We start from the raw sequence: 26,996 nt of genomic DNA, 5'->3' as shown, positions 1-26,996 counted from the left end.
ACCACCACCGTAAGAACCGAGGATTTGTTTGCAAACGGTGGCAGTTAGTGTGGCGTGCAATGCTTTTATTTGTGCTATTATTTTCTCGCATAATTTATTCACACCACCTTTTCCCAGGCAGAGCAGTGTATTTTCACACCCGTCCGTAGCGCAACCGTTGGAGGTGGAGGTGGTGACGGCCGTGACCAAGCTTCCCCAGCAGTGTTACTTCTTATTCCAAGCAGGAGAAGCACCGAGTCGAATCAAGTAGAGTAGAGTCGGCTGGCATGATTGAAAGGCTATTCTGTGGCCGGGTGTATAGATGGAAACAGCATACGAACCGCGGCTATCATGTGGCTCGGTCGGCTTTGGTGGTAAAACGCGCGGGGGGTGTGCCGGTATTCTTACCGAGGCGAATAGTTAATTAATTAAACACATGACTGAAAATTTTGCTACAAAGTTACATCGTCCGCTGCGGTCGGTGACAGATTCCCCGGATAAGCTGCTTGTTTGCTGGAAAAAAGAAACCGCTAACATGAACCCAAGCATAAAATGTTATTTTATATCAAAAGAACGAATGGTAGATGTGTTTCTTCTACAAAGTTGCAAACAAACTTGCTAGTAGAAGAGTAGTCGGTTTACGGATTCCCATCGTAATTGAAATTCCCACTTCGCAGGAAATGTACATTTGAATAGTCTGCGGAACAAGTATAAATGGAACCTACATTTGTATAGGAAAATATGTCAATGTTGTAACACATTCAATACAGTATGAATGCACGAATGCTGCATTGTAGTTCGTACGATAAACATGGGAATTCATAACTAGATCCTTGTAAGCAGACGGACGGAAGACAGTAAGTGGCAACTGTCCTTTTTTCCAAAGTGCTACAGGAAACCATACGCGTTTTTGTTGCACAATCCACTGCGTCCTTGTTGTAAAAAAACTGTCATTACATTTTCATTGCTTCTAAAACGGCAGTCACTCTGCAAGTAGCGAAATTTGAAATAGAATTTGTCACGTAGGTTAGGAAAAATAAATTTAGATGATCATTCATTTCGTTATCGTTCGTATGTGCCGGTTGAAAACATGGCAAAACAAAGTGCCATTTACCTATTCTGCTATTCATTTTTTTTTCTTTCAAATGTGTACATAGGCAAGAAATGGCAGAATGCAATCGCAGAATAACGCATAATGCTTACTTAAAAAAAAAATCTTTAAACTTTAATATCAAAGAAATTTGAAATGTTAGAGTTACTAAATACAACGTACAATGTCAAATATACTTAAAATATAGAAAAATGCTACAAAATTTTAAATTATGGAATGCGAAAAATATATACTAATTCAAAAACCGATAATAGTTTTATAAAGATGTCAAAAGTTCCTTGAAACACTTTATTTATGCAATTAAATGAAAACAGATAAATATTTCTTCTATGGTCCTTTTTATTGTCATTTTAGAGTTGTAGAGTTACAGTTGAGTTACTTCAATTGAAATCTTGCGCCTTTGCAGAATTATCACGAGCTGCGCGTACGACTTCGGTATTTCATCCCAGATTTTTATCAAATGGTTCTTAAAAGTGTCCAAAGTCATGTGTTTTACTTCACCCAGCTTTCATAACATGTACCCGCAAATGCTCAAGGCCAAATGTGTGTATCACTTACACACATCTATTAAAATAGATATAGATCAAAAACATCTAAAAGGCAAAATATTTTCTCTGCATCTCTCCGAGTCTCTGGTGAAAATGATACTGGTCGACAGTTCCAAAAGCCTAAACCGGAAAAAAATGAAAGATTATAGCTATCATTCCTTTGAATTTTGGTGCCCCTGGCCATTACCAAAACACGTCAACTTACGAGTAAGCTCATTTAAGTCTTTGAAAAAAAAAAAAAAAAAACTTAGAACACCAAAACTCACAGGAATGGTTGAATAGCTAAAATCTTTCAGTTTTTTCCGGTTCGAGCTTTTAAAGTGCACCTGTGTTGACCAGTGTAATCTTTGCCGGTCGCTCATCCGTCATACGTGCCATGTGGTCAGCCCACTGTAACCTACCGTGGTTCATCAGCTTGACAACATCAGCCGTGATTCATGCGCCTGTGCCACACACCATTTTCTTGTTTGCCACCGAATGTTGATCGCAGGAACCTACGCTCGAAACCTTCCACGTCCACGATTCATGTCCGTAGAGCGCCACCGGGAGGATCAGCGTACTGTAGAGCGCAAATTCCGTAAGTTCAATTCTTGCAGGTTTCCTTTTGAGAGCCGTAAAGGTCTACTCTACGATTAACACTGATGATATCGATGTCGTTGTCCGCAAAGCTGCCAGTATAGCAGCAAGTTCGAGTGCCGATCGTCTTGCTTCACGCGATTCATCGTCACAAACGCGTCCAAAACTAAGTTCAAGTGTCGAGAAACTTTGTTCAAGCATAATCAGTCACAACTCGTTGTATTTCACTGAATCGTACGTCATATTGAAGTTTGTAAACAGATGATGTGTTTGCAAGTACAACCGTGTTCTCGAAACTTGTTGTTGTATCTGTTTTAAAGTTAACATCCGGTCCGTTGTAGATCGTCCCGCTCGAGAACTGCACTGGTGTTCACCAACAAAGGCCTCCTGCAGCGGCCTCAGTCTATGTAACAGGATGCGGGAGAGAATTTCATATGCGAAATTGAGGAGCGCAAGGATGCGATAGTAGTATTCACTCTCTTTTCGGCAGCTCCTGCTTCCCGCTATTTATTTCCGCATCTGACGCGTCACACGAAAAAAAAAAACAGTAGAAACTATTGATAATAATTAATTCAAGTAGCAAACAGATAACATTGTTTTTATACAATTCATCAATGTTCTACAAGCAAATATTTTTTTCACACTTGGGTCCACTGTAGTGTGAAACGGCCAGTAAAAACTCGGTTGTGGAAAGTCTAAACAAATATTTTCCATCATTTTTTCTTGATTAGAACAATACAAGCCCGCGTCATGAATCACGTTGGAGAAAAATCAGAATCTAGGTTCGATCTATAGTGGGTTAATGCTCCACCGACAATTATTAGTTTTCTTATATACTAATTTCTCGTATTCTTCTTCGGAATATAGCACCAGTATTCTAATTTCGGAATGTAGCAACAAGGCTTTGCTTTGCATTTAAGACTCGGCATATTTTCGAAATATTGTTTTTTTGGTTGTCTGTAAGTTGCGGTGTCGGTATACCGCAATTTTGGTTCACATCCGCCAATATTTTTTTATGTTTCCCTAATTTTTGCATATTTTATCATTCACAAATTTATTTTTCTTTGATGAATTTCTACGACATTTTAAAGGTTTTTTAGTTTTTTTTATTAATTTTGATTTTTTATTTATTTATTTATTTTCTATAATTTATCAAACCAAAGTCTTAATTAATATATTGAGTGTCAAGTTAAATTAAAACAAAAAATAAAATATTCGTTCTTTAAACCAGGTTAGCTGGTAAGGAAACCAAATCAGATTACAGTTCTCGATCAGTGGGCGTTTTCATGGCGTGGAGCGCCTATTGGCAGTGAGGACCTTTGAAATTCCCGCCGACTTTTGAAATAAAACCGAGCTGGCGTTTAGCTTTTGGAATCATGGGAGCGTTATGCAGGTGGAATGTAAGTCTGAGGTCAAGTAGAACACCAAGGTCCTTTACATGACCGACCCTCTTCAGTACCGTCGATGCGATAGTCGAGAATAAACGGTTTTAAGATACGATGGAAAGTTATAACTTCGCGTTTGGAAATTCTAATCACGAGCCAGTTCTTTCGAAACCAGGTGGTAAACACATTCAAAAATTCTTGCTTGCTAGCAACCATCACCTAGCAGCAGTGCAAATATCTTAAAATAACAATATAGCTCACTCTCGAATTTCCCATATATTTCTGTGAAGACAGACAGGGAACACCCCCTCTTGTGGTGAAAAAGGTAACTAAACTCATTGCACAGTGGTACAGTAAGGCATTTTAGGCGGACATAAGCTTTTCGTTGCGATTTTGGTTTGCGGTTTAAAGCCATAGTTTTGGTAAAAAGTTGTTTTTTATACATAGTCCTCTATTTATGTGCAAATGAAAATTAGGGTGGTCCTAAAATCAACGAAATAAAAACAAACTAGCTTGTTTTTATTTGCATAAATAATTGTAAACATTCTTTGGCAAACTTGTAGATCAACTAATTCTAAGTAACTTTTTTGTAGACATTAAATTTGGTTTCCAAAAACAGTCTTTTCACTCTATTTTTTCAATTCAAATTTAAAAACAAAGTTTTCTTCGGTAACTTTAATCAAAAATACGCCAATTTTGACGAAAAAACATTGTCGATATATTGTACAGATGAAGAGTTTTCAATATTTCTATTTTAAAAATAGGCCCTTTTAAAATATTAATGTCTCCGTTTAGGTCAAACATAAATAATATTTTTTGGTATCATTTGAAAGAACAAATATTGTATAAATATTGTGAAGAAATACCGAAAGTTGCTTAAAATTAGTTGATCAACAATTGTGCCGATGAATGTATACATTTATTTCTGCAAATAAAAAAGTTAGTTTTTTTATTTAGTCGATTTCAGGAACACCCTAATTTTCATTTGCACATAAAAAATAGACTAAATATAAGAAACAAGTTCTTAGAAAAAAAATTTTACTCTAAAACCACAAAATCGCATCGAAAAACTCATGTCCACCTACATTGCCTTACTGTACCACTGTGCATTGCTGTTGAATTTCTGTGAGCGTGTGACATTCTCACACACGAAACTGAGTTTACTCAATTTTAGATTTAGTTGACTCAATTTCATACTTTCACAGAAAAAAATATGTTGTAGATTTCGTGCGTATATTGTTTGTATGTAAAACTAACGCCATTCCGGGAGTTAAATATTGATAATATAATAGATGTAGCTTATCGAGGCACGAAGAAGAAATATTCAAATAATCAGGCCACGACGTCATCATTTTACAATTCATAATGTTGTCTGAGGTCGATTTGTAGCTTTAGTGCATCATAACAATCGCGGAAATACCCATATTTGGTCATTCGCCGCTGTTTTTCAGAAACCGGAAGTCGCCATCTTGGGTTTCAAACAGGCATTTGGCGACAATTTCTGGCCTCTGAGCGTCATTCCGGTTAAAAAAAAAAACACCCATATTAGGTTAAAGAAACAACCATATTGGTGGTATTTGGTCATTTTCCTCTTTTTTCCAAGTCGCCATCTTACAATTCAAAATTTTGTCTGATTTTTCAAAAACCGGAAGTCGCCATCTTGGATTTCAAACTGGCATTTCGAGACAATTTCTGGCCTCTGAGCGTCATTCTAGTTAAAAAAACCCATATTAGGTGGTATTTGGTCATTTTCGGCAGTTTCCCAGTCACCGGAAGTCGCTATTTTACAACTCAAAATATTGTCGGAGGTCGACAAACGTACAAACCGTGGAACACCACCCATGGATTGCCTCATACATTGACGAAGTTTACTATTATAAAATATTCGGCCGAGTCCACTTCACAATAAAATGAGCATTTTTTTCAGTGTACCCATTAGGGTAATATTATTGTCAAAAGTTACTCTATCTCGCATGTCGTGTAGAACAAAATCAGAAGTGGCGCACCTAGCGGTCGAAAAGGTGACTAACGCTTCTGTCATTTTCAATTTGTCTTCATAATTTCACGTAAGTGAACTATATTGGTATTTAAGATATTTGAGCAGTGTCACGTCATCGAAAAACAGTGCAAATATCAGGGGCCCCATGTTGCTTCCTTGGTGAACTCCTGACTAGTGAGTGAATTGCGATGCTATACTTGAGCCAAGTGATTTCCAATAAATTGGTATGAACAGAGCTACTCGGCATAAATCCATGTTGAGTGGTAGAGACATAGTGCTTAGTGCGAGAAAGCATATAGCCGCTCACTATGATCTCAAACTTTTTAGACTCAGCAGAAAGTCTAGAAATGTCACGATAATCTAACGGTTTGTTGGTCACCGGATTTGAGTAAGGGAAACATCAGTTACTACTTCCAAACTGCATAAAACTTTCTTTGCGCAAAGAACTTGTTCGGAACCACACAACGACTGAAAACAACGGCAGGAATTCCATCAAGACGTGCCAGATATGGCCGTTTCATTTTTTTAGTTACAGCCAATACCATATCGATCGTAATTGTAAAGGTCCTTAGGTCAACTAAATAGAAGGGAACACCAGATGCCACTAATTAGGCTTCGTGGTCAGAAGCAACTCTTTCAGCAAAAATGGAAGCAAAAAAAACTTTGAAAACAGCTCACATGACTTAGAATCCGATGTTGCCTCATCACTGTTGAAATGTATTTTCGTAGGTACGGATGAGCATTTTCTTTCGGAGTTAAAGAAGTTCCAGAAGCCTACGGGGTTCCTTCAAAGGTTGATCTGCACCCGTAACACGCACAACTTATACAGTGTGCTATTCAGATGATGGTACTCATCAGAGGAACTCTTGCACTTCGTGTCGTTTCAGTTCACACAATCGAAGAGTACCCCGAGCTGACGTATTATTATTTTTCGTATTATGTATTATTCAAATGATTCGTTCACTTTTATTATATGTGAGAGACATCATTGTAAAGAAATTGTTTTTTTTTTGTGTAAAATTTTCGTCTTTTCGCTGTCGTCTTACTTCCAATATTTTCTGAATATTTGTGTCTTCCGTCACACTTTATTTCAAAATATTTTTTTTTTAATATTTATTTGGCCTTTCCGTTTTTTTGTTATCTTGTACACAAATAGATCGTGCATCTTCTTCTCCGAGCACAATCAGCTTCCTTCAGCGCCCATTGTTTGTATCCGTAAAGAGCCACCGGGAGGATCATCGTCCTATAGAGCGCTAATTTTGTGCGAATTTGCAAACTACGAGACCTTTGTTTGTTTGTCGGTGCGTAGGTGCTGAATTAACTTTAGTTGTAGAAGTTGCTCTTAATCCTCAACACGCATACATGGTCATCTACGGGCCTTCACCGGAAATCGACGCCTCGTTCCACTACTTTGTTGCCACTGTAGTAGATGTGGTACATGGAAGAGGTGTGTGCAAAAAGGACCGCTGCAAGGATTTTCTTTTTTTTTGGAATTTGGCCACCGAACCTTATGAATCGCTGCGATTTCGACTCCCTGCCGCTGTGGTTCTCGACCGAGCAAGCCAGCCCGCGCCGGTTTGTTGAGAAATCGGACGTTCCAAGTATCCTATTTCCTTTTTCTGTCTCCGTGTTTGCAGTCTAGGTCTTTGCCGATTGTTCCGTCCCCTATTTCGGAATGCTACCTTACAAGGGTAGCAATACCTACATTTTGCTGATGGGGTTGCCATTTTAGGTGCAGCTGGCGGGCTACAGCATTTCAATGATTCAGCCACCGGTCCTGGTCAAACGCTGTTGTATACCGCCTCTAACATGGGGTCACAGCCGTCTATGACCGCGTTATTATTATTATCTTTTTTATTGTCTTTTTTGCATTGTTTGTTGTTTTGAATTTTGCATCAAAACAGTAGAGCAAAAAGCAATTCGATCGTTTTTTCCTGATTGTGGTGTAAGTTTTACCGATATTCTGTGTTATCGGTTGTAGATTTGGATGTTTTTGACGCTTTCGTAATACAGTAATATTATTATGTTATGTTATGAAAACGACAAAACATAGTAATGGGTCGAATGCTCAATGCTGAATTTACATCGACAAAATCAAAAAGCCACTGTAATATCACCTTATCGGAAATCAACAATATGTTAGCATTTTCAAAGACTTGAGTTATGTAGAATTTTTTTCGAGAAAGACGTAAATAAAGAAATATCTCTTTTATCATTAAAAAAAAAGCATCGCATTAAACAATAAGAACACCAAAACTGTCAGAAAAAAGAACATTGCTAGCCAATGGTCAAAAACCCAATAAATAAAAAGTTTCACAAATACCAAATACATGAAATAAAATAAAAAAAAATAAAATGCTTATATATTAAAAACTGCTGGAACAAATGTAAAAGATACAAAAATGTTAAAGGTATGAACGAATTTCAATAATACCAAAGACAGAAATGTCGAAATAGCAAAAATGTGAAAATTACAGATATCAAAAAATTTTTTCACAGAAAAGAAATATCTAAAATACAAATAAACGTCAGAAATATCGCTGCAAAAATGTAAATTTAGAGAAGTAAAATATTCAAAAATCTAGGTTTTTTTGTTCTGTCAGAAAATAAAAACAATTTCAACAGTCTGATAATTCCTAAAACAAAACAATATTTTACAAAGCGTCGATCTATTCCATAGTTTGTTCGGAACCGTACGGTTCGGATTTAGTAGCTTTTCTTATCTACGAGCACGCGGAAGTCGACCATCTTGGGAAGGAATCAAAATTTGCACTAATCTTATCAGTACACGATGTCTGATCTGACAACGCATGTTGCAGTTTATTATCAATATGATTTTACTGCCTTTTGATATGAAGTAGCTATCATTGATATTTTGATGAAATATTTCGACATTACAGTTCCAGGCTTTAACATCGAAGTGAAGTCAGCATGGCTGACTTATGCGCTAGCTTATTTTTACATCTAACTAGATCTTGTCCTACATCGTATATCGGTTAAAAAAATAACGACCCATCTTATGTTTACTACCTCATGGGATATCAATATGGTAAACAATTCGTTCGGCTTCATTAGTCACCGTGGTACGCGACCGGAAACCAAGTCGATTCAGTGTTCTAAACATAAAAACAAACGACGTCAACTGAAAACGTTTGTTGTACAAACTCAAAAAGAATAAAACCGTCAGCTCAAACATCAGCACTGCAGCTGGTGTGGAATTGATCAGCTTCAACCTTTATTATCGCTATTACTTTAACTGACTTCACAGTGCTTAGAACTGGTACTTCATATGTCCAATTTTGGAAAGTTGCTCATAAAGGTCACTAACCCGGCTCACCCGGAACATACCAGAAGTCTGGTCAAATTTAGGTTTCTTCCTAGATGTAGTTATCTAATGTCGAATTCGTTTTTACGGCAGGACTTTCCCGTCCCGGACTACACTTTGCAGCTGAAAAAAAAAACACTTTCCGAGCAGTTGCAATGGTGTGCGTAATACCGGTAATACCAGAGGTAACTGTTACTTTTGTTTTGGTCATTATCGCCATTGTCTTTTATCGCATTTGTGCTACTGTACGAAAAATTTGCCAATTTACTGAAAATTGACGAAATAACAAAATAAAATTCAACCTGATGTTTGACACGCGAAGAACAATAATCAAAGCAAACCGATTTTGACACATTTTTTTTTGATTTTGACACATTCGTGAGAATGTGTTGGTGTCTTCAAAACTGCACTCTGTTTCTTGCGCGGACTGTCCGGGACAGAAAAAGGGTAGTCCGGGATAGTCCGGAAAATGTAAAAAAAAAACAGTGATAGGACAAAGTGTAGTCCGCGGGGTAGCTACACCGCAAAAACGAAAACGACATAACTGTAACTGTAACGAAACGAGTGGGCAGCCATAGAAGTCTTGTCAAATGCAGAACGCCTACCAGAACGGAAGCGGAGATTCATGAAGCGGAAGTGCACATAAATTGCAACCATTAGAGCATGCATGCATAGCTACACATAGGTACGTGGGAAATAAGTGGGCAGCAGAAGTGAGCCAAATCGACCGTTGAACCGAAATTGCATAATTCTCGCGGTCGTCGGCACGGTCAGAACCAGCTCTGGGCCACTACCACTGACTAGGTAATTAATAGTGTGGGCCGACCGAACTTTCCAGTTAAGGATTTTTAATAACATGTGCCAGTCTGTACAATTCATGGTCTGGAATATGAGTTTTCATTATTGCATAAATTGAAATTGAAATGAATATTTCATTCTGATTGTCCTTTTCTCTGCATGCCATTCATACCTGTTGACGAATGTCGCTGCTTCCATTCGTGTAATTACCTTCCTTCCAGCGAAAAAAAAACCAATGATATCCACAAACTAGAGCAATTATACGTATAATTAATTATTAAACCGGATCCATCGACGCTGGCAACTATTCACATATAGTAGCATCCAGCGATGCCAACCTTTTTTTATGAAAAGCTGGAAGAATTCAAAATGAAAAACTGGAGAAAACTGGATATATAAATTTGAAGCTTTTACATAAATTTATTTGATTTTCAGTTCAAAAATACTGCACCGTATTATTGCGTGTAACCAAAAAGGCTGAAAGAAAATTGTTTACCCATGGAGATTATAGTCACTGGCGTACTTGAAATTGAGTAGTTTTCGAATAAAATCTTACAACCGAGGCGCATGAGTGCACAAAATACTGAAAAGACCATACATGTAATGGGAATGAGTTCAAAAATGTGGTGATGTACAGAAAACTGGATAAAACTGGAACAATTTTCAAAAAACTGGAAATATTCAACCTCCAGCTGTTTCGCTGACGATCTTCGAAAAAACTGGAGATAGCCAGGAAAAACTGGAGGGTTGGCAACGCTGGTAGCACCGCCCCCACCCATGATGCCATGCCGCCGGCGGAATGACGAACGAACGGAGAAAGTCGCATGGAAAGTTTGCTCGTCACGGATCGAACTGCTCTGGGATCTGTTCCAGTGACCCTATTTCCGGCAAGGAGATGAGTTTCCGAAGCAATTTACCCATCGTACTGCTCTGCTACTGCTTGATGTTATAGGGGATGCCAGTCGGAGCTGTATCCCGATAGCGTTTCAGTAAAGAATGATATATTTATGCTTATGAGTGTCCGTGACCTGGCGGCGTGAATTTTGAATCCGATTCGTTCATTATTCAGTGCCGTGTTCCTTTCACTGTGGCTTACAGTGCCCACGAGCTGCGTAGTTCTCCTTTTTTTTTCTTTCACTCTCTTATTTGCTGAATTTTCCATTCATAGTGCGCCAGGAGAAAGTATCGTGAATATGGGTCTACAGTGTGAATGGAATGCGAATAAAAAAAAAATGGTGCCTAAGGATGTTTTGATAAAAGATATTTGTTCTTTGACTCTATTACGTTGTGCCAAATCGTGTTGAGCGTGATGAGAATCTAGCCAAACTATCATAAAGTTGAAGGACCGAACAGTAGAGCTGTTCCAAATCCGTTGACATAGATATGTATCACTGGAAACCTCTCTGGTCCAAAAGATTAATCAGCTAATCAGGCTTTTCAAAGCAGAAGCTGACGCAAACATGCATGAATTTTGGTGACACTTCCATTAATAGGCTATTTACCCAAGGTGGAACCAATATTTACCGCTCTTCTTCTTTGCTTTAGCATCATAAATCTTTCGGCGTATCCGTTTCGTTTCATCACCGCTATGAAATTGCGGAAACTATGTCATCGAGCAGAATCAATATTCTTGAATATTCAGTTTCTATATCCCTAATCGCGTATTTCGGTTAATTTATACCCACGGAATCACGAGGATCATTAATGTTCAATTACATATTTTATGTCCTTTAAAATTCAGCAAAAAGTTTGTTTATGTTGTAAGAGTGCATATCAAACGGTAATTAAATGTCAAATCACTAAAACAAGTGCAGGGAGTATTTCTTTGACGAAGTGATGTCTCTTAAGCTGTTATTTAGTTACAAAGTTATTTAGTATCATAACGCCTAACCTAATACTTTTTTATATTTTTGGAAAAACGCGGTGTCCTGCTAGTTAATGAAAAAATAGTATGAGCGGAACAAACAGGCTTACAATGATCAAATAATTCATCGACAAATTATTAAAGAGATTCACAAAAAATAAAATTTTCAAAGACACGTTTTCTTTCAAGATATCAATTGCGAATAGTTTCTAGCAGTAAATCATTAAATTGCTTGATCAAAATAATTGTAAGAAACTTTTCAAGTAAGTTTCACCTTTAAGACGTCGACAGAGCTCATAGAAGCATTGAAGCTAGTTGACGTTTTGAGTTGAGGAGAATTTTTCGAATTTTTCAGTGACACATAAATAAATGATTTCACAGTAACCGGGTGGCGTCTACTCTTAGGGCTCGGGACGAACGGCTGATTAACAAATGGCCGAGCTTTGAACGGCCTTATTTTACAAATATTCATAGATGGCCGAAAATTCATTCACGAATGGTCGAATTCTTCCGTCGATTGTCTTTTGTGCCACTCACAGCTCTGCGAAAATTGTTGTCTAGGATATATTGGTAATGGGTCTGTCGGTTGTATCAAAAGCCCCGGGAACCCAATCGGCCAGGTGTAACGATAATGCCTAGATATTAGATCTCTGAACTTGTCTTGTATATCTCCTTCAAACTACTTGTGTTTAACTGTCTTTGTGTGAGGTGGAAATGATACAAAAACATTTTGCCCCGGGAAATTATTTTCTACAATATTGATAACAGTTTTCTCGAAGTCCGAAAGCACAAATTTCGGTATTAGACATATGTACGCTTCTTGATATATGTCTTACAGTGCCTTGAAGACAGTAAGATATATATGCACTACTGTCTCGACTACTTCATAACCAGACTGCTCTATGTATTGTGTACATTCGTAATAAGGGTAGTGAAACTGTAACGAATGTATGACTGGCACAGTTATCGAAGTCCAAATCCTTACATAGAACGTTTCAGGAGATGTGGCAGATTTACAACCTTAAAATTAAACGTAGTTAAAGCTTAAAAACACTGAAGCTCTTCAAAATTTTAATCTGACAAAATAAACAAAACAAAATCATCAGACACTGCGCAAACAATAATAAACTGTTAAAATACTGCCTCAACTAGTCTTCAGCAGCCATCCAGTTGTCCTTGAGGTGTTTTGCTTACTCAAATATTAACTAAACGATGCTGATAAGTGGCTGAAAATACTTGGTTGGAATGCATTAACAAATAATCTTATGTACCCACCTTGTATTGCTCTCTCTCTTCCCACTAGTTCACCTAGCAGAAGCTCCTATTTTTTTCTCGCGGTTTCTTCAACCAGCACCGTGACACAGAAGTAACTACTAGACGATGTATTCTGCCAAAAAGCTCGTAATAATTTGGCGCACCACGAGCGGGTATCGCACACCTCACGTAGATTGGTGTCGCCACCACGCAACCACAGCACCGGCAAACCACTTGGGAACAGGTTGTGTGTAATTATATTCTTGATTCACTCCGAAATTCCACTGCACGACTGAATGGAACGTAGGAAGGAGACTCCCAGGGAAGTCGCAGTCGCTTATCTCGGGCAGCCACTGTGTGCCATTCGGAGAGCGCTGTTAGATGCTAGAGGAGTTTACAAACACACCACACACAACAATAATATAGCGCAGGTTGGATAAGTTGCACCACCTAAAAAACGCCTACATTGCCACAATCAGGCATGTTGGGCTTTGGTTACACACGCACACCTATTTATCCAGACGGCAAAAATAACGACACAACCTGCCGAATTCGGAGAGAGAAAGAGAGACGGAGAGAAAAGCCTACTACGTGCGGTGTGGCTCTTTTACTAGAGCACAGGAATTTCTTTTCGCATCACTTGACGTTTTTTCCTCCCTTCTTTCTGCCCTGCTATTTGCAACTAACTCTTCCTTAATTCATTTCTTTAACTGGACAGAAATTTTCCACTTCCTTTGTGGCTGACTGCTTAGATCCTTACAAGTGCATAAGGACGACTTAATGAAACGCGACACTTGCTTTGATGAGTGTCGAAACTGCATGCAAATTGTTGGATTCCACTTCACACCATTCGCGTTTTCAATTTAGCTTATCATATACGTAACGCGTTGGGTTCCACAGACATCACCCATCTAATGCCAGAGGGAAATTGTTTTTTTTTTTCAGTTTACAATGATGTGACAAGATTTAGATCACTGAATTTTAGGTTTTTATCTAGTATTCTCTATCCTGATAGTGCACTACACCACGGCCATTCACAGAGATGAAAAAACACAACCCAAAAAAAATTACACTGATTTGCCTGTCGTTCAACGCGGAAACTCGCGGAGCAAACACGCAACCGTTCGCTGCTAAAGTGCAAACTCTTCTGAATGAAATGAGTAAACGGCGTGCTGCTGCTAAGGTGAGCTGAGCTGGAGTTCCAGAGAGCGGCGAACCAGTCATCACAGTCAGCTCTACAGCACACATATTATCATCGATCGATGACAACTGACAGACAGAAAGAAGGCTTGATAAAACGAGTAACGCCACAACGATTTATTCGACCGTAGAAGGGTGTGGCTCTTTACTTCACTTCATATACTATCGCATCTTATGAAACGTGTTTTTGACAGTTTGAATTTTTAGGCTGCTTATGCAGCCTTCCGGGCATCGGAGCAAAATACTCGAAATGAGTTCTTTAGAGGTGGTTTTTCAGCACCCAGAAAATGACTACAATTTCGGTTGATTTTTTTTTATGTTCAAAGATTTTACTGTGATTAACGGTATTTCATATATTCGTAGAGTAACTAGGTATTCAGAATTTTCGTTTCCGTTATTGAAATTGTCGATGGTTATTGTGAACAACCCTATTGCGCTGTGCTCGATTTTCTCGGTCAACCGACGCAGCGCAAAGTCGCAGGGCTCGTCACGGCAGCATAGCTGTCATGTGCCTTGCTGGAAATGCGGATACATGATAAATTTTGTAGTCCGTCCATTATAATAAGTTGTGACGTTTGAACGTGCCGTGAATAAATAGCTTTTAATTAGTTTTAATAATGACCGTTTATTAGCCACAAGTGCGACATTTCCGGGGTAAGGCTTCTGCCATGGTGAACGCAAACGCGAGCGATGGAGCGAGAAATTTGCCGTAGGTAAAAAAACAGCTCTCTTTACGGCTGTTCATTTACCTACGGCAAGTTTATCGCCCCATCGCTCGCATTCGCGTTCTCCATCGCAGAGGCCTAACACGGCTCAAAAGTGATGACGTGTTACCGCGAGTGTGACGGCGAAAAGCCCCCGACGACTACAGCAGTGTGAACTACGCGCTAAGAAATTGGCATATAGTGGCCGGGCACATTTGACATTTAAACACATTTAAATAATTAAATAATTAATTTGTTACTCTAAAAAAAAAATACATTTTACAGCTAAAGCTGAATCCAACAATCCTTGTGTTTGGTCTGCTACGGAAATAGTTCCAACAATTTCTTTAGAAATTTTCACCGCGAGATCCCCTGATAATGAGTAAAGTTGGTGATGGTGAGGAGTCTGCTTGTGCAACTTGTGATCGCCCGGATAGTGTCGAGGATATGGTGGCATGCGACACCTGCAGTAGTTGGTTCCATTTCACCTGCGCGAATGTTAACGAAGACGTCTCGAATCAGCCGTGGAAATGCATGTCGTGCGGAACACCTAATCGAAACCAATCGGTACCAAAATTGTTGCTCTTGCCAACCAGCGGAGGAAAATCATCAAAAGTATGCAAAACTGAAGGAAGCAAGAAGTCGACAAACAAAGGGTCCGTAAGTGCTGCCTCTAGTGTTAAGAATAGGGCGATCGAGATAGAGATTAGAATGATAGAGGAACAAGAACGTATTAAAGAGCAGGAATTAAAAGAGAAGAAAGAGATGATGCAAAAAAAGTTAAATTTAGAAAAGCAAATGAGAGATCGTGAATTAGCATTAGAAGCCAAAGAGTTGGCAGATGAAAAAGCGTATCAAGAAAAACAACTCGCGGATGAAGAAAAATTTCGTAAAGCCCAATCAGAAATGAGACAGCAGTCTCATGAAAAAATAAAAAGTCTTGTTCGGCAGTTGTCACAATGCGGTAGTGATGTTTCGAGCGTTTGTCAAAGTGAGACAGAGGAATCGGTTCAAAAGGTGGAAAGTTGGTTGCAGAAATCAAACAAGCAGACAGAGGGAAACAAAAATAATTCCACGTCAGCAGTTAAGCAACGGGCTAACATTCATGTTAAGAAATCGAATCCTATTCTTCACGATATTCTCCATCCTATTACTAATAAAACTCAGAGGCCTCTAAGAAAATGTGAAGAGCTGGATGAGTCTGAGGTAAGCGAAGATGACGACAACCAGAACAATAGTATGCGAGTAGAGAGAAATCCCACCAGCCGTCAATTTGCAGCAAGGCAGGTGATGGGAAAAGATCTCCCAGTGTTTTCGGGGAATCCAGAGGAATGGCCTATCTGGATTAATAACTTTGAACGTTCAACAACTACGTGCGGTTTTTCTCAGGATGAAAATTTACTTCGGCTGCAGCGCTGCCTGAAAGGTCCAGCTTTAGAAATGGTGCGTAGCAGACTGCTTTCTCCGAGCAGTGTACCGCATATAATTAAAACTTTACAGTTGCGTTATGGTCGACCGGAAACTTTGATCAAGGCTCTCACCGAGAGAATTCGTCACCTTTCACCTCCAAGAATGGACGATTTGGAAAGTATAGTTGACTTTGGTATGGCGGTTGATAATTTAGTAGAGCACCTGAAGATTGCAAACCAACAATCCCATTTAACGAACCCATCACTGCTTCGCGATCTAGTGGGAAAACTTCCTGTGGATTATAGGTTGTAGGTCAGCATTTAAAAGCAATGTTGCAGAAGTTAACCTTAGTACGTTCGGATCATTCATGTCGTCATTAGTAGAGCTGGCGTTCGAAGTGATGGATGACACACCTACGGGAAAAACATCCAAAGGAGTTCATCAGAAGTCCAAAGACCGATATGTACAAACTCATGCAGAGACTTCGGCTGGGCCATCACCGTCAAACAATAATACAGCCACACCAGCAGTGAGACAACCAAAGAAGACTTGTATTTTTTGCAAACTTGAAGGACATAGAGTGGCGGATTGTTTTAAATTCAAATTGTTAAACGTTGATGAGCGGTGTAAAGTGGCAAGTCAGAACTCCTTATGCAGAACCTGCCTAAATCAACACGGGAAATGGCCTTGTAAAACTTGGCGAGGATGTGGAATAGAGGGGTGTCGTATGCGTCACCACACACTACTTCACTCGGTTATACCATCCGTATCGACAGTAGTCTCTACAAGCCATGCAGGCGAACAGACCAGTGGCGGTCCCTTTTTCCGGATTCTTCCTGTAACTTTGTATGGGGAAAACTGCAAGCTGGATGTGTATGCGTTCGTAGATGAAGGCTCGCAGCTGACGCTTTTGGATGAGACGGTTGCGCTGAAGATGGGGATGACTGGACCTGCTGAAACTTTAAATTTACAGTGGACTGGGAACATCACTCGGAATGAGCCAAATTCTAAACGGATACGTATGGAAATTTGTGGTAGTGGGTTGGCGAAACGCTACAAGTTGTTCGATGCACGCACCGTAGCTGGTCTTCAATTACCGATGCAATCGTTGCGTTATCATCGGTTAGCAACAATCTATCCACATTTACGAGGACTGCCAATAAATGACTACGTAGACATTACGCCAAAGCTCCTGATTGGTCTTGACAACCTGAAACTCACGGTTCCTTTGAAGATCCGGGAAGGAGGTTGTGGCCAACCAATGGCAGCCAAATGTCGGCTTGGCTGGAGCATATACGGATGTGCACAGCCTGTTTCGGAACCATTTATATGTGGGTTTCACGTTGGAGGATGGACCATTCCGGAGCCCGATTTGAACCAGCTAGTTCGCGATTATATAACGCTGGATGATTCTGGCGTAGTACCACCGCTAACTCCGCTTGAGTCAGATAATGACAAACGAGCGCGTTCGCTTCTTCAATCTTCGACAATAAAAGTCAGAAACCGATACGAGACTGGGCTTTTATGGAAGTGGGATGACATCGAGTTTCCCAATAGCTACGGTATGGCCTACCGGCGTTTGCGGTCATTGGAGAGACGACTTAGCAAAGAACCGCATCTTTACGACTCTGTTCGTCAACAAATACGGGAATATGAAAGGAAGGGATACGCACACCGAGCTACGCAGGAAGAACTTGTAAACACAAGTCCCGAGAAGTGTTGGTATTTACCGCTGGGAGTAGTGCTTAATCCTAAAAAACCTAATAAGGGGCGGATCATTTGGGATGCTGCCGCGAAAGTTAACGGGATTTCATTAAACTCAACGTTGTTGAAAGGTCCTGATTTTCTGACGTCGCTGATTGCAGTTTTCTTTCATTTCCGCTTATATGCTTATGCACTGACGGGAGATATAAGAGAGATGTTTCATCGTTTCTTCATCAGGCGAGCAGACCGTCAGTTCTTGCGATTTCTGTGGCGAGATAAAGCAACATCAAAGGTCGAAGTTTATGTAATGGATGTAGCTATTTTCGGAGCTACGTGTTCGCCGAGCTCTGCACAATATATAAAAAATCTAAATGCGCAGGAGTTTGAGGCTCTATTCCCGAGGGCGGTTGAGGCTATTCTACAATACCACTATGTGGACGATTATCTCGACAGTTTTCAAACAGCCGAAGAAGCAGTGAAGGTGGGGAATGAAGTTAAGCGGATACACGCAGAAGGCGGGTTTGAAATCAGGAATTTTCTTTCCAACGATCCAGCAATAGTAGCGCAAGTCGGTGCAGAGTCGATAGAAGTTGAGAAACTTATCAATGCGGAAAAGGGGGCAACTGTGGAGTCGGTTTTGGGAATGAAGTGGATCCCAAGCAGTGATGTGCTCACCTACACTTACGTATGGCGCCAAGATCTTCAACAAGCGCTGGATGATTTGCATACACCAACTAAACGAGAAGTTCTTCGTGTAGTTATGAGCTTATTCGATCCGCTAGGTTCAATTTGCTTTTTCCTGATTCATGGCCGAACATTAATGCAAGACATATGGGCATCAGGTGCTGACTGGGACGAGCCAATAAGCAGTACGTTGTGTGTACAATGGAGGCGTTGGACGGCGCTCCTGAACGAGCTAAATTCGGTCAAAGTACCCCGGTGTTATTTCCCTGGAGCCGGATATAGTACTTACTCGACGCTCGAAGTACATGTTTTCGTAGATGCTAGTAAATCTGCTTATGCTAGTGTAATCTACTTTCGAGTGGAAACATCCCAAGGTGTTGAAGTAGCATTAGTCACTGGAAAAGCTAAAGTTGCTCCTCTCAAGATGATATCCATTCCTCGCTTGGAGTTTCGTGGCGCCGTGCTGATAAGTTTCATCGTCGTTTCAACCACGCTAACAGAGAGACGATTATAAACGAAATGAGGCAGGAATACCATATTCCTAGGATGCGAGCGTTAGTCGCGAACGTTGCCAAACAATGCGCATTGTGCCGTATACGCAACGCCATACCAAGGCCACCACCGATGGCCCCATTACCAAACGTCCGTGTAACACCCTTTGTAAGACCGTTCACTTTCGTGGGTCTTGATTATTTTGGACCGATCTTGGTTAAATTCGGGCGCAGCAACGTGAAACGTTGGGTTGCACTTTTCACGTGCCTAAGTATACGCGCTGTTCACATGGAAGTAGTACACAGTATGTCCACAGAGTCCTGCGTACTAGCAGTTCGGCGTTTCGTGTCGAGGCGAGGTTCACCTGCGGAATTCTTTAGCGACAACGGTGCTAATTCTTTAGCGACAATGGTGCCAACAACCAATTAAAAAAGGAAATTCGGGATCGAGAGAAAACCCTAGCTTCAGTGTTTACCAACTCAAATACCAGATGGACCTTCAATCCACCTGGGGCTCCTCATATGGGTGGAGTATGGGAAAGAATGGTTCGTTCTGTGAAAGCTGCGATTGGAACAATTATAGAAGCACCACGGAAGCCAGATGACGAAACGCTAGAGACAGTTATCATTGAAGCAGAAGCAATGATAAATACGAGACCGTTAACATATATCCCTCTAGAATCGGCAGACCAGGAAGCGCTCACCCCAAACCACTTTCTGTTGGGCAGTTCCTCTGGGGTTAAGCAATTGCCTGTTGTTGGCTCTCAGAAGTAGCTGGAAACTGGCGCAGCACTTGACTGATCAGTTGTGGAGGCGATGGGTGAAAGAATATCTTCCAGTGATCTCACGGCGGTTCAAATGGTTCGGGAATGTCAGAGAAATTAAGGAAGGAGATTTGGTTTTGGTAGTAGATGGGACAGTAAGAAATCAATGGATAAGAGGACGAGTGGAGAAAGTATGTTGTGGTATAGATGGTCGTGTACGCCAAGCATGGGTACGCACTAAGGGAGGAGTTTTTCGAAGGCCGGTAGTCAAGCTGGCTTTGCTCGACGTCATGAAGGATGGTGATCCTGATAGCGGATCACGGGTGGGGGAATGTGACGGCGAAAAGCCCCCGACGACTACAGCAGTGTAAACTACGCGCTAAGAAATTGGCATATAGTGGCCAAGCACATTTGACGCACGTAGCGGTGACAAGCAAGAATTCTGTCATGCTCGTAGCTGCTGAATTGAAATAAACTATATTTCTAAAATTTGTTCGACCTAAAATAAATAACTAAATAATTAATTTACCTTAAACCTACTATTTACAATTCAAGTAAGTTAATTGAAATTGTGTTTCCCTCTCTAAAATATATAGTATTAAAATTTGTAGTTGTAATTTGTTAACCTAAAAAGGATACGGGAAGAATCTCGACGGTGATAGATTGAACTGAAAATTTGTAGGTATTTAATTAAGAAACACATATCCTTATTATAAAAAAAAATACATTTTACAGCTAAAGCTGAATCCAACAATCCTTGTGTTTGGTCTGCAGCGGAAATAGTTCCAACAGCGAGTGAGGGTTGTTTTTCGGCGAAAGAAAACAGCACATGTTTCTCCTCCCACGCGAAAGAAAAGAAAGTGGAGTGAAAGCGCGATGGCGAGTAACGATGGACAAAATGGTGCCGAAGCCGCTTGAAATCATGTGCAGCAATAACCGCCGTTCTTTTCAGTTTCTTCATCCCAGTAGCAGCATTTTGCGTCGAGATTGAGTATGTCTACCGAGAAATTTGGTAACGCGTACGTGCTCCCCCACCCAATCAGCCAGCACGTCAGCCCTGACGAGGACTATGGCATCGCGAGCCTCATCCTGGCATAGGAGCTCAGGTTGGTAGTATCCAATACAGTTAAAGTGTTGCTTCCTAATGAGCTTATTCGATCCGCTAGGTTCAATTTGCTTTTTCCTGATTCATGGCCGAACATTAATGCAAGACATATGGGCATCAGGTGCTGACTGGGACGAGCCAATAAGCAGTACGTTGTGTGTACAATGGAGGCGTTGGACGGCGCTCCTGAACGAGCTAAATTCGGTCAAAGTACCCCGGTGTTATTTCCCTGGAGCCGGATATAGTACTTACTCGACGCTCGAAGTACATGTTTTCGTAGATGCTAGTAAATCTGCTTATGCTAGTGTAATCTACTTTCGAGTGGAAACATCCCAAGGTGTTGAAGTAGCATTAGTCACTGGAAAAGCTAAAGTTGCTCCTCTCAAGATGATATCCATTCCTCGCTTGGAGTTTCGTGGCGCCGTGCTGATAAGTTTCATCGTCGTTTCAACCACGCTAACAGAGAGACGATTATAAACGAAATGAGGCAGGAATACCATATTCCTAGGATGCGAGCGTTAGTCGCGAACGTTGCCAAACAATGCGCATTGTGCCGTATACGCAACGCCATACCAAGGCCACCACCGATGGCCCCATTACCAAACGTCCGTGTAACACCCTTTGTAAGACCGTTCACTTTCGTGGGTCTTGATTATTTTGGACCGATCTTGGTTAAATTCGGGCGCAGCAACGTGAAACGTTGGGTTGCACTTTTCACGTGCCTAAGTATACGCGCTGTTCACATGGAAGTAGTACACAGTATGTCCACAGAGTCCTGCGTACTAGCAGTTCGGCGTTTCGTGTCGAGGCGAGGTTCACCTGCGGAATTCTTTAGCGACAACGGTGCTAATTCTTTAGCGACAATGGTGCCAACAACCAATTAAAAAAGGAAATTCGGGATCGAGAGAAAACCCTAGCTTCAGTGTTTACCAACTCAAATACCAGATGGACCTTCAATCCACCTGGGGCTCCTCATATGGGTGGAGTATGGGAAAGAATGGTTCGTTCTGTGAAAGCTGCGATTGGAACAATTATAGAAGCACCACGGAAGCCAGATGACGAAACGCTAGAGACAGTTATCATTGAAGCAGAAGCAATGATAAATACGAGACCGTTAACATATATCCCTCTAGAATCGGCAGACCAGGAAGCGCTCACCCCAAACCACTTTCTGTTGGGCAGTTCCTCTGGGGTTAAGCAATTGCCTGTTGTTGGCTCTCAGAAGTAGCTGGAAACTGGCGCAGCACTTGACTGATCAGTTGTGGAGGCGATGGGTGAAAGAATATCTTCCAGTGATCTCACGGCGGTTCAAATGGTTCGGGAATGTCAGAGAAATTAAGGAAGGAGATTTGGTTTTGGTAGTAGATGGGACAGTAAGAAATCAATGGATAAGAGGACGAGTGGAGAAAGTATGTTGTGGTATAGATGGTCGTGTACGCCAAGCATGGGTACGCACTAAGGGAGGAGTTTTTCGAAGGCCGGTAGTCAAGCTGGCTTTGCTCGACGTCATGAAGGATGGTGATCCTGATAGCGGATCACGGGTGGGGGAATGTGACGGCGAAAAGCCCCCGACGACTACAGCAGTGTAAACTACGCGCTAAGAAATTGGCATATAGTGGCCAAGCACATTTGACGCACGTAGCGGTGACAAGCAAGAATTCTGTCATGCTCGTAGCTGCTGAATTGAAATAAACTATATTTCTAAAATTTGTTCGACCTAAAATAAATAATTAAATAATTAATTTACCTTAAACCTACTATTTACAATTCAAGTAAGTTAATTGAAATTGTGTTTCCCTCTCTAAAATATATAGTATTAAAATTTGTAGTTGTAATTTGTTAACCTAAAAAGGATACGGGAAGAATCTCGACGGTGATAGATTGAACTGAAAATTTGTAGGTATTTAATTAAGAAACACATATCCTTATTATAAAAAAAAATACATTTTACAGCTAAAGCTGAATCCAACAATCCTTGTGTTTGGTCTGCAGCGGAAATAGTTCCAACAGCGAGTGAGGGTTGTTTTTCGGCGAAAGAAAACAGCACATGTTTCTCCTCCCACGCGAAAGAAAAGAAAGTGGAGTGAAAGCGCGATGGCGAGTAACGATGGACAAAATGGTGCCGAAGCCGCTTGAAATCATGTGCAGCAATAACCGCCGTTCTTTTCAGTTTCTTCATCCCAGTAGCAGCATTTTGCGTCGTGCAAATGTTGACCATGATGCAGCAGTAGCATCAAGACATGTTGGTTTAATGTGCCTAACAGCAGAAGAACGCCGAAAGGCAAGAACATCTTTTTGAAACTTTGCATTGTCCATCAAAGTGCAACTACCACCACACGGACTTATGCTTGATTCTTTGGCCTAGACGGAGCTAGACGACGAAGCAAAAGTTTTCCCTTTTTCTGCAGAAATTGGATGCATACGAACATGAGAGGTTTGTAAGTAACATAACAGACTAACAGACATAACACTTCGAATAAATTTTCAATAAAATCATCGTTCGGACGATTTCAGTACTTTACGTTAGTAACACTAGCACCATCTGCTGTCGTGTTCGCGCTGCGTCATGTATTTCTACATCAGCTAGCGCGTTACTGCATATGTCAAATGGGGAACCACAAAATATGTATGAGATTGCATGACAGCGCGATGACTGTTATTGGATTGGAAATTTGAAATGATTAAACAATCCTTCATTTTTGTGACGATGGAGCTAGGTTCCACTGTTACGTCTGTTAGTCTGTGGTTACATGTTGCCTGAATTGTCAAAATATTTCACGTTTTCCGAAACGGTAGCCAAACTTAAGAGCCTGTTCGGAGCTAAAGAATCGGTAATTAGATGTCGTCACCGATGCCTGCAGATTGCGAAGAGCCTCGTAGAAGATCATATTGTGCCGCTTGGCGATTGTGTTTGTGTGGAGTTTGAGCTTGGCTTAGCAAAAAGTTGGAGAACGGCGTCGAAATTCGCACGCCAATTCACGAACATTGAAGGGAGAAACGACGTAACATTGGAGCAGCTTTCGGAGGAATGTCAGCGCCTCGACAACCGGTAGAAAGTGGCATGAAAAGCGTGACCAACAATCACCGAAACGTCCTTCCAGTAACACTGGCAAAAAATCAAATTCGCCTTGCTAGTTGTGAGGTGGATTCCACTATGTTAGGGATTGCAGCTACAAAACCCACAAATGCTTCAACTCTAGTCAACCCGGACACCGTGAGGGATACTGTCAAAGTGCCAAGTTCCGAACAACTGGAAGTAGGCACAAGAAACAAGATATTAGCGTGAGCCACGACGCAAATTCGTTTCTGTTGGCTTTTCCGGAACGGAGATTCGCCTGCAACTTGACACCACCTCTAACATCACCGTTATCAACAGGGAAATTTGGCGAAAATCGGTAGTCCTGCATTATTGTCGGAAACTGTGAAAGCAAAAACGGTATTTGGCAGCATTCTAGGGATCGACGGAAAATTCCCGTGCGACGACACTATCGAGAGCAACCCACGGCTCATTCGTGTCGACAAGTTTAATCTCTGGTCGGTATCAGTCACATGGCAGTAGATGGATACCTTCTGCTGCCATGTGACTTCTTTTGTCAATGAGTACACTTAAACGTCGTTTCCGGAAATTTTTAGCGAAAATCTCGGTCTGTGCACCAAAACTAAAGTGAAGTTGGAATTCGAAAAACATGTTCGACCTGTAATTTATCCGAATCGTCCAGTGGCGTATGCGATGCACCTGGTGCGTTCCAACAGCTCATTGACGCAATACTAGCTTGACTATAGACAGTTTTACAGCGTATACAAGATTTTGGGTTCACGATCCGAGTCGAGAAGTGCATGTGTTGCAAAAAGCAAATCCTACATACTTAGAGCATATCGTCGATTGTTGTAAGCTACGCTCGGATCAGGCCAAAACGGAGGCGATTTTTATGCTATCAGCTCCAACCGGTTCGAGCATTTTAAACAGATTTTCTCTCCGGATCTTCTCACGCACTACGATCCGAGGCGAGAGATCATCGTTTCTGCTGACGCTTCTTTCGTTGGTCTTGGGGCTACAGGTTACCCGATGGCATCATTAGGGTAATTTAAGACACATCTTGGGCACTCACGAAGGTAGAGCAAAGCTACAGCCTGCCGGATCGTGAAGGTTTGGCCATCATTTTAGCCGTCACTATGTGCCACACGATACTCTTTGGACGACAATTCCGACTGCAAACTGACCATCGCCCTCTGCTACGCGTTTTTAGTTCCAAAAATGGGACTCCTGTATACACTGCAAACCGTGTTGCTCTACGACTTCGAGATTGAGTATGTCTACCGAGAAATTTGGTAACGCGTACGTGCTCCCCCACCCAATCAGCCAGCACGTCAGCCCTGACGAGGACTATGGCATCGCGAGCCTCATCCTGGCATAGGAGCTCAGGTTGGTAGTATCCAATACAGTTAAAGTGTTGCTTCCTAATTTCAGAGTCGTTGCGCAAAGCATCCGAGCAGATCAACTGGTCTGCCAAGTCCACCGCTACGTCCAGAACGGCTCGCTTTCGGTGGTGGATGGGTGCATTTTATTTGTCAAACGACTCGTCATCCCGTCGTTGCAAAGGAAGCGATGCCTCGAACAGCTTCATCGTGGCCATCCCGGAATGCAGCGTTAAGGCTTGTCACCAGTGTGCATCCGTCGATTACCTCCTCACTTTCCACCTTTGCCCTGGCTCAGACCGACCGCTCCGTGGCAACGCGTCCACATCGAATTCGCTGGTCCAATCGGAGGTGACTACTACTTGTTCTTTATCGATTTGTTCTCCAGGTGGCCCGAGATCATTCGAACGACGAACATCACCACCGCTGCAACCTTCAGTATCCCGAGTGATTTGTTCGCTCGGCTGGGTATGCCGGAAACTCTAGTAAGCGATGACGGTACCCAGTTCGCCAGTTCGCTTCCAATGGCATCCAGCATCTCACGATAGCCCCGTTCTATTCGCAATCGAATGGCCAAGCGAAACGATTTTTGGACACCTTCAAGCGGGTCGTCAAGAAAATCAGAGAAGAGAGAGGATCCATCCAAGAGGCATTGCTAACCTACCGAAGCCTGCCCAACCGGGCCCTGCTGGATTAGAAGTCGCCATCCGAGGTCATGTTTGGTCGCAAAATTCGGACATGTTTCGAGCTTCTGCGTCCACCGTCGGTATCTGCTCCAGTGACACTGAACGAAAACTACAAGAAACCGAGAACCTTTGACCACAACGACCATGATTGGAAGTGGGCTCCGGTGTCGTCGTAGAGAAGGTCCGAGATGTTATGTATAACGTGTAGGTCGAGGGTCGCTGAGTGCTACGCTCACATATCAACCAACTTCGAAGTCGCTCTGCTGCTGACACGATGCCGATGCAAGCCTTCGAGCAAGCCGCGTCGAGTCAGCATTCGCTATCGCTCGACGTACTGTTGGGTCCCTGGGATCTTCAAAGACTATCGTCGGTTAAGCCTACGTTGTCGCGCCGACCGTATTCGTCTCCATCCGTAACAGTCTCCAGTTTAGACCGAACCGTGCAAGGTCCCGGGCTGACTCGAGCGGCGTCTACATCATATCACGAGGTTACGACCGATATCCTGTCTGGCTCATCGTTATCAACAACATCGACTGATATCAAATCCGCTATCGAAGTTGAACCGGTGGTAGATCTTCCTAAGCGCTCTTCAAGGACTCGAAGTTCGCCGCTTAGGCTCGATCCGTACCACCTCTATTAAGAGGGGAGAGGTTGTGGACAACCCTATTGCACTGCGCTCTATTTTCTCGGTCAACCGACGCAACGCAAACTCACAGAGCTCGCCGTTTTCGTCCGTTTTCTTTGACTAATGAAAATAGTGGACCCCTGATTAATCCGTTCCTTACCCTATTTATGTTTTTTCAGCGGTTTTGCAGATTATTGCTCGAGTTTTGCATGTGCGAGTTCAATATTTTAACATTTCGAATACATTTGTTTTGTGACACCCTCTATTCTACATCAATCTAATATTTTGCTGTAAAAATCAACTTGAAACTGATTTTTTGAGGGAAAAAAAAACAATTAAATTAAATAACGTTACCAGATAGCGCTGCC

The 26,996-nt window shown here is 41.6% G+C and overlaps 2 protein-coding genes across 7 annotated transcripts in view; one reads left to right on the top strand and one right to left on the bottom strand.

Moving 5' to 3' along the window:
• LOC129726897 (dystrobrevin beta) overlaps positions 1 to 13,999 on the bottom strand; it is a 68,275-nt gene extending 54,276 nt beyond the window's left edge. For 5 of the 6 annotated variants that reach the window (XM_055684102.1, XM_055684104.1, XM_055684107.1 and 2 more), the window contains exon 1: positions 12,861 to 13,998. The gene's annotated coding sequence lies outside the window, so the exon portion shown is untranslated. Of the gene's footprint in view, positions 1 to 2,039; positions 2,734 to 12,860 lie in introns of all 6 variants that reach the window. The other variant, XM_055684103.1, reaches the window with a different exon arrangement.
• A 3,631-nt stretch (positions 14,000 to 17,630) lies between these two features.
• LOC129730413 (uncharacterized) lies at positions 17,631 to 20,753 on the top strand. The gene is made up of 3 exons (XM_055689729.1): positions 17,631 to 20,350; positions 20,408 to 20,474; positions 20,532 to 20,753. The coding sequence occupies exon 1, from the start codon at positions 17,718 to 17,720 to the stop codon at positions 19,053 to 19,055; it is 1,338 nt and encodes a 445-aa protein (XP_055545704.1). The 5' UTR covers positions 17,631 to 17,717; the 3' UTR covers positions 19,056 to 20,350; positions 20,408 to 20,474; positions 20,532 to 20,753.
• Positions 20,754 to 26,996: the final 6,243 nt, after the last annotated feature.

Source organism: Wyeomyia smithii, chromosome 3 (assembly GCF_029784165.1).
Source record: "Wyeomyia smithii strain HCP4-BCI-WySm-NY-G18 chromosome 3, ASM2978416v1, whole genome shotgun sequence".
NCBI classification, from domain to species: domain Eukaryota; kingdom Metazoa; phylum Arthropoda; class Insecta; order Diptera; family Culicidae; genus Wyeomyia; species Wyeomyia smithii.
This window is presented reverse-complemented; position numbering and strand designations above follow the sequence as displayed.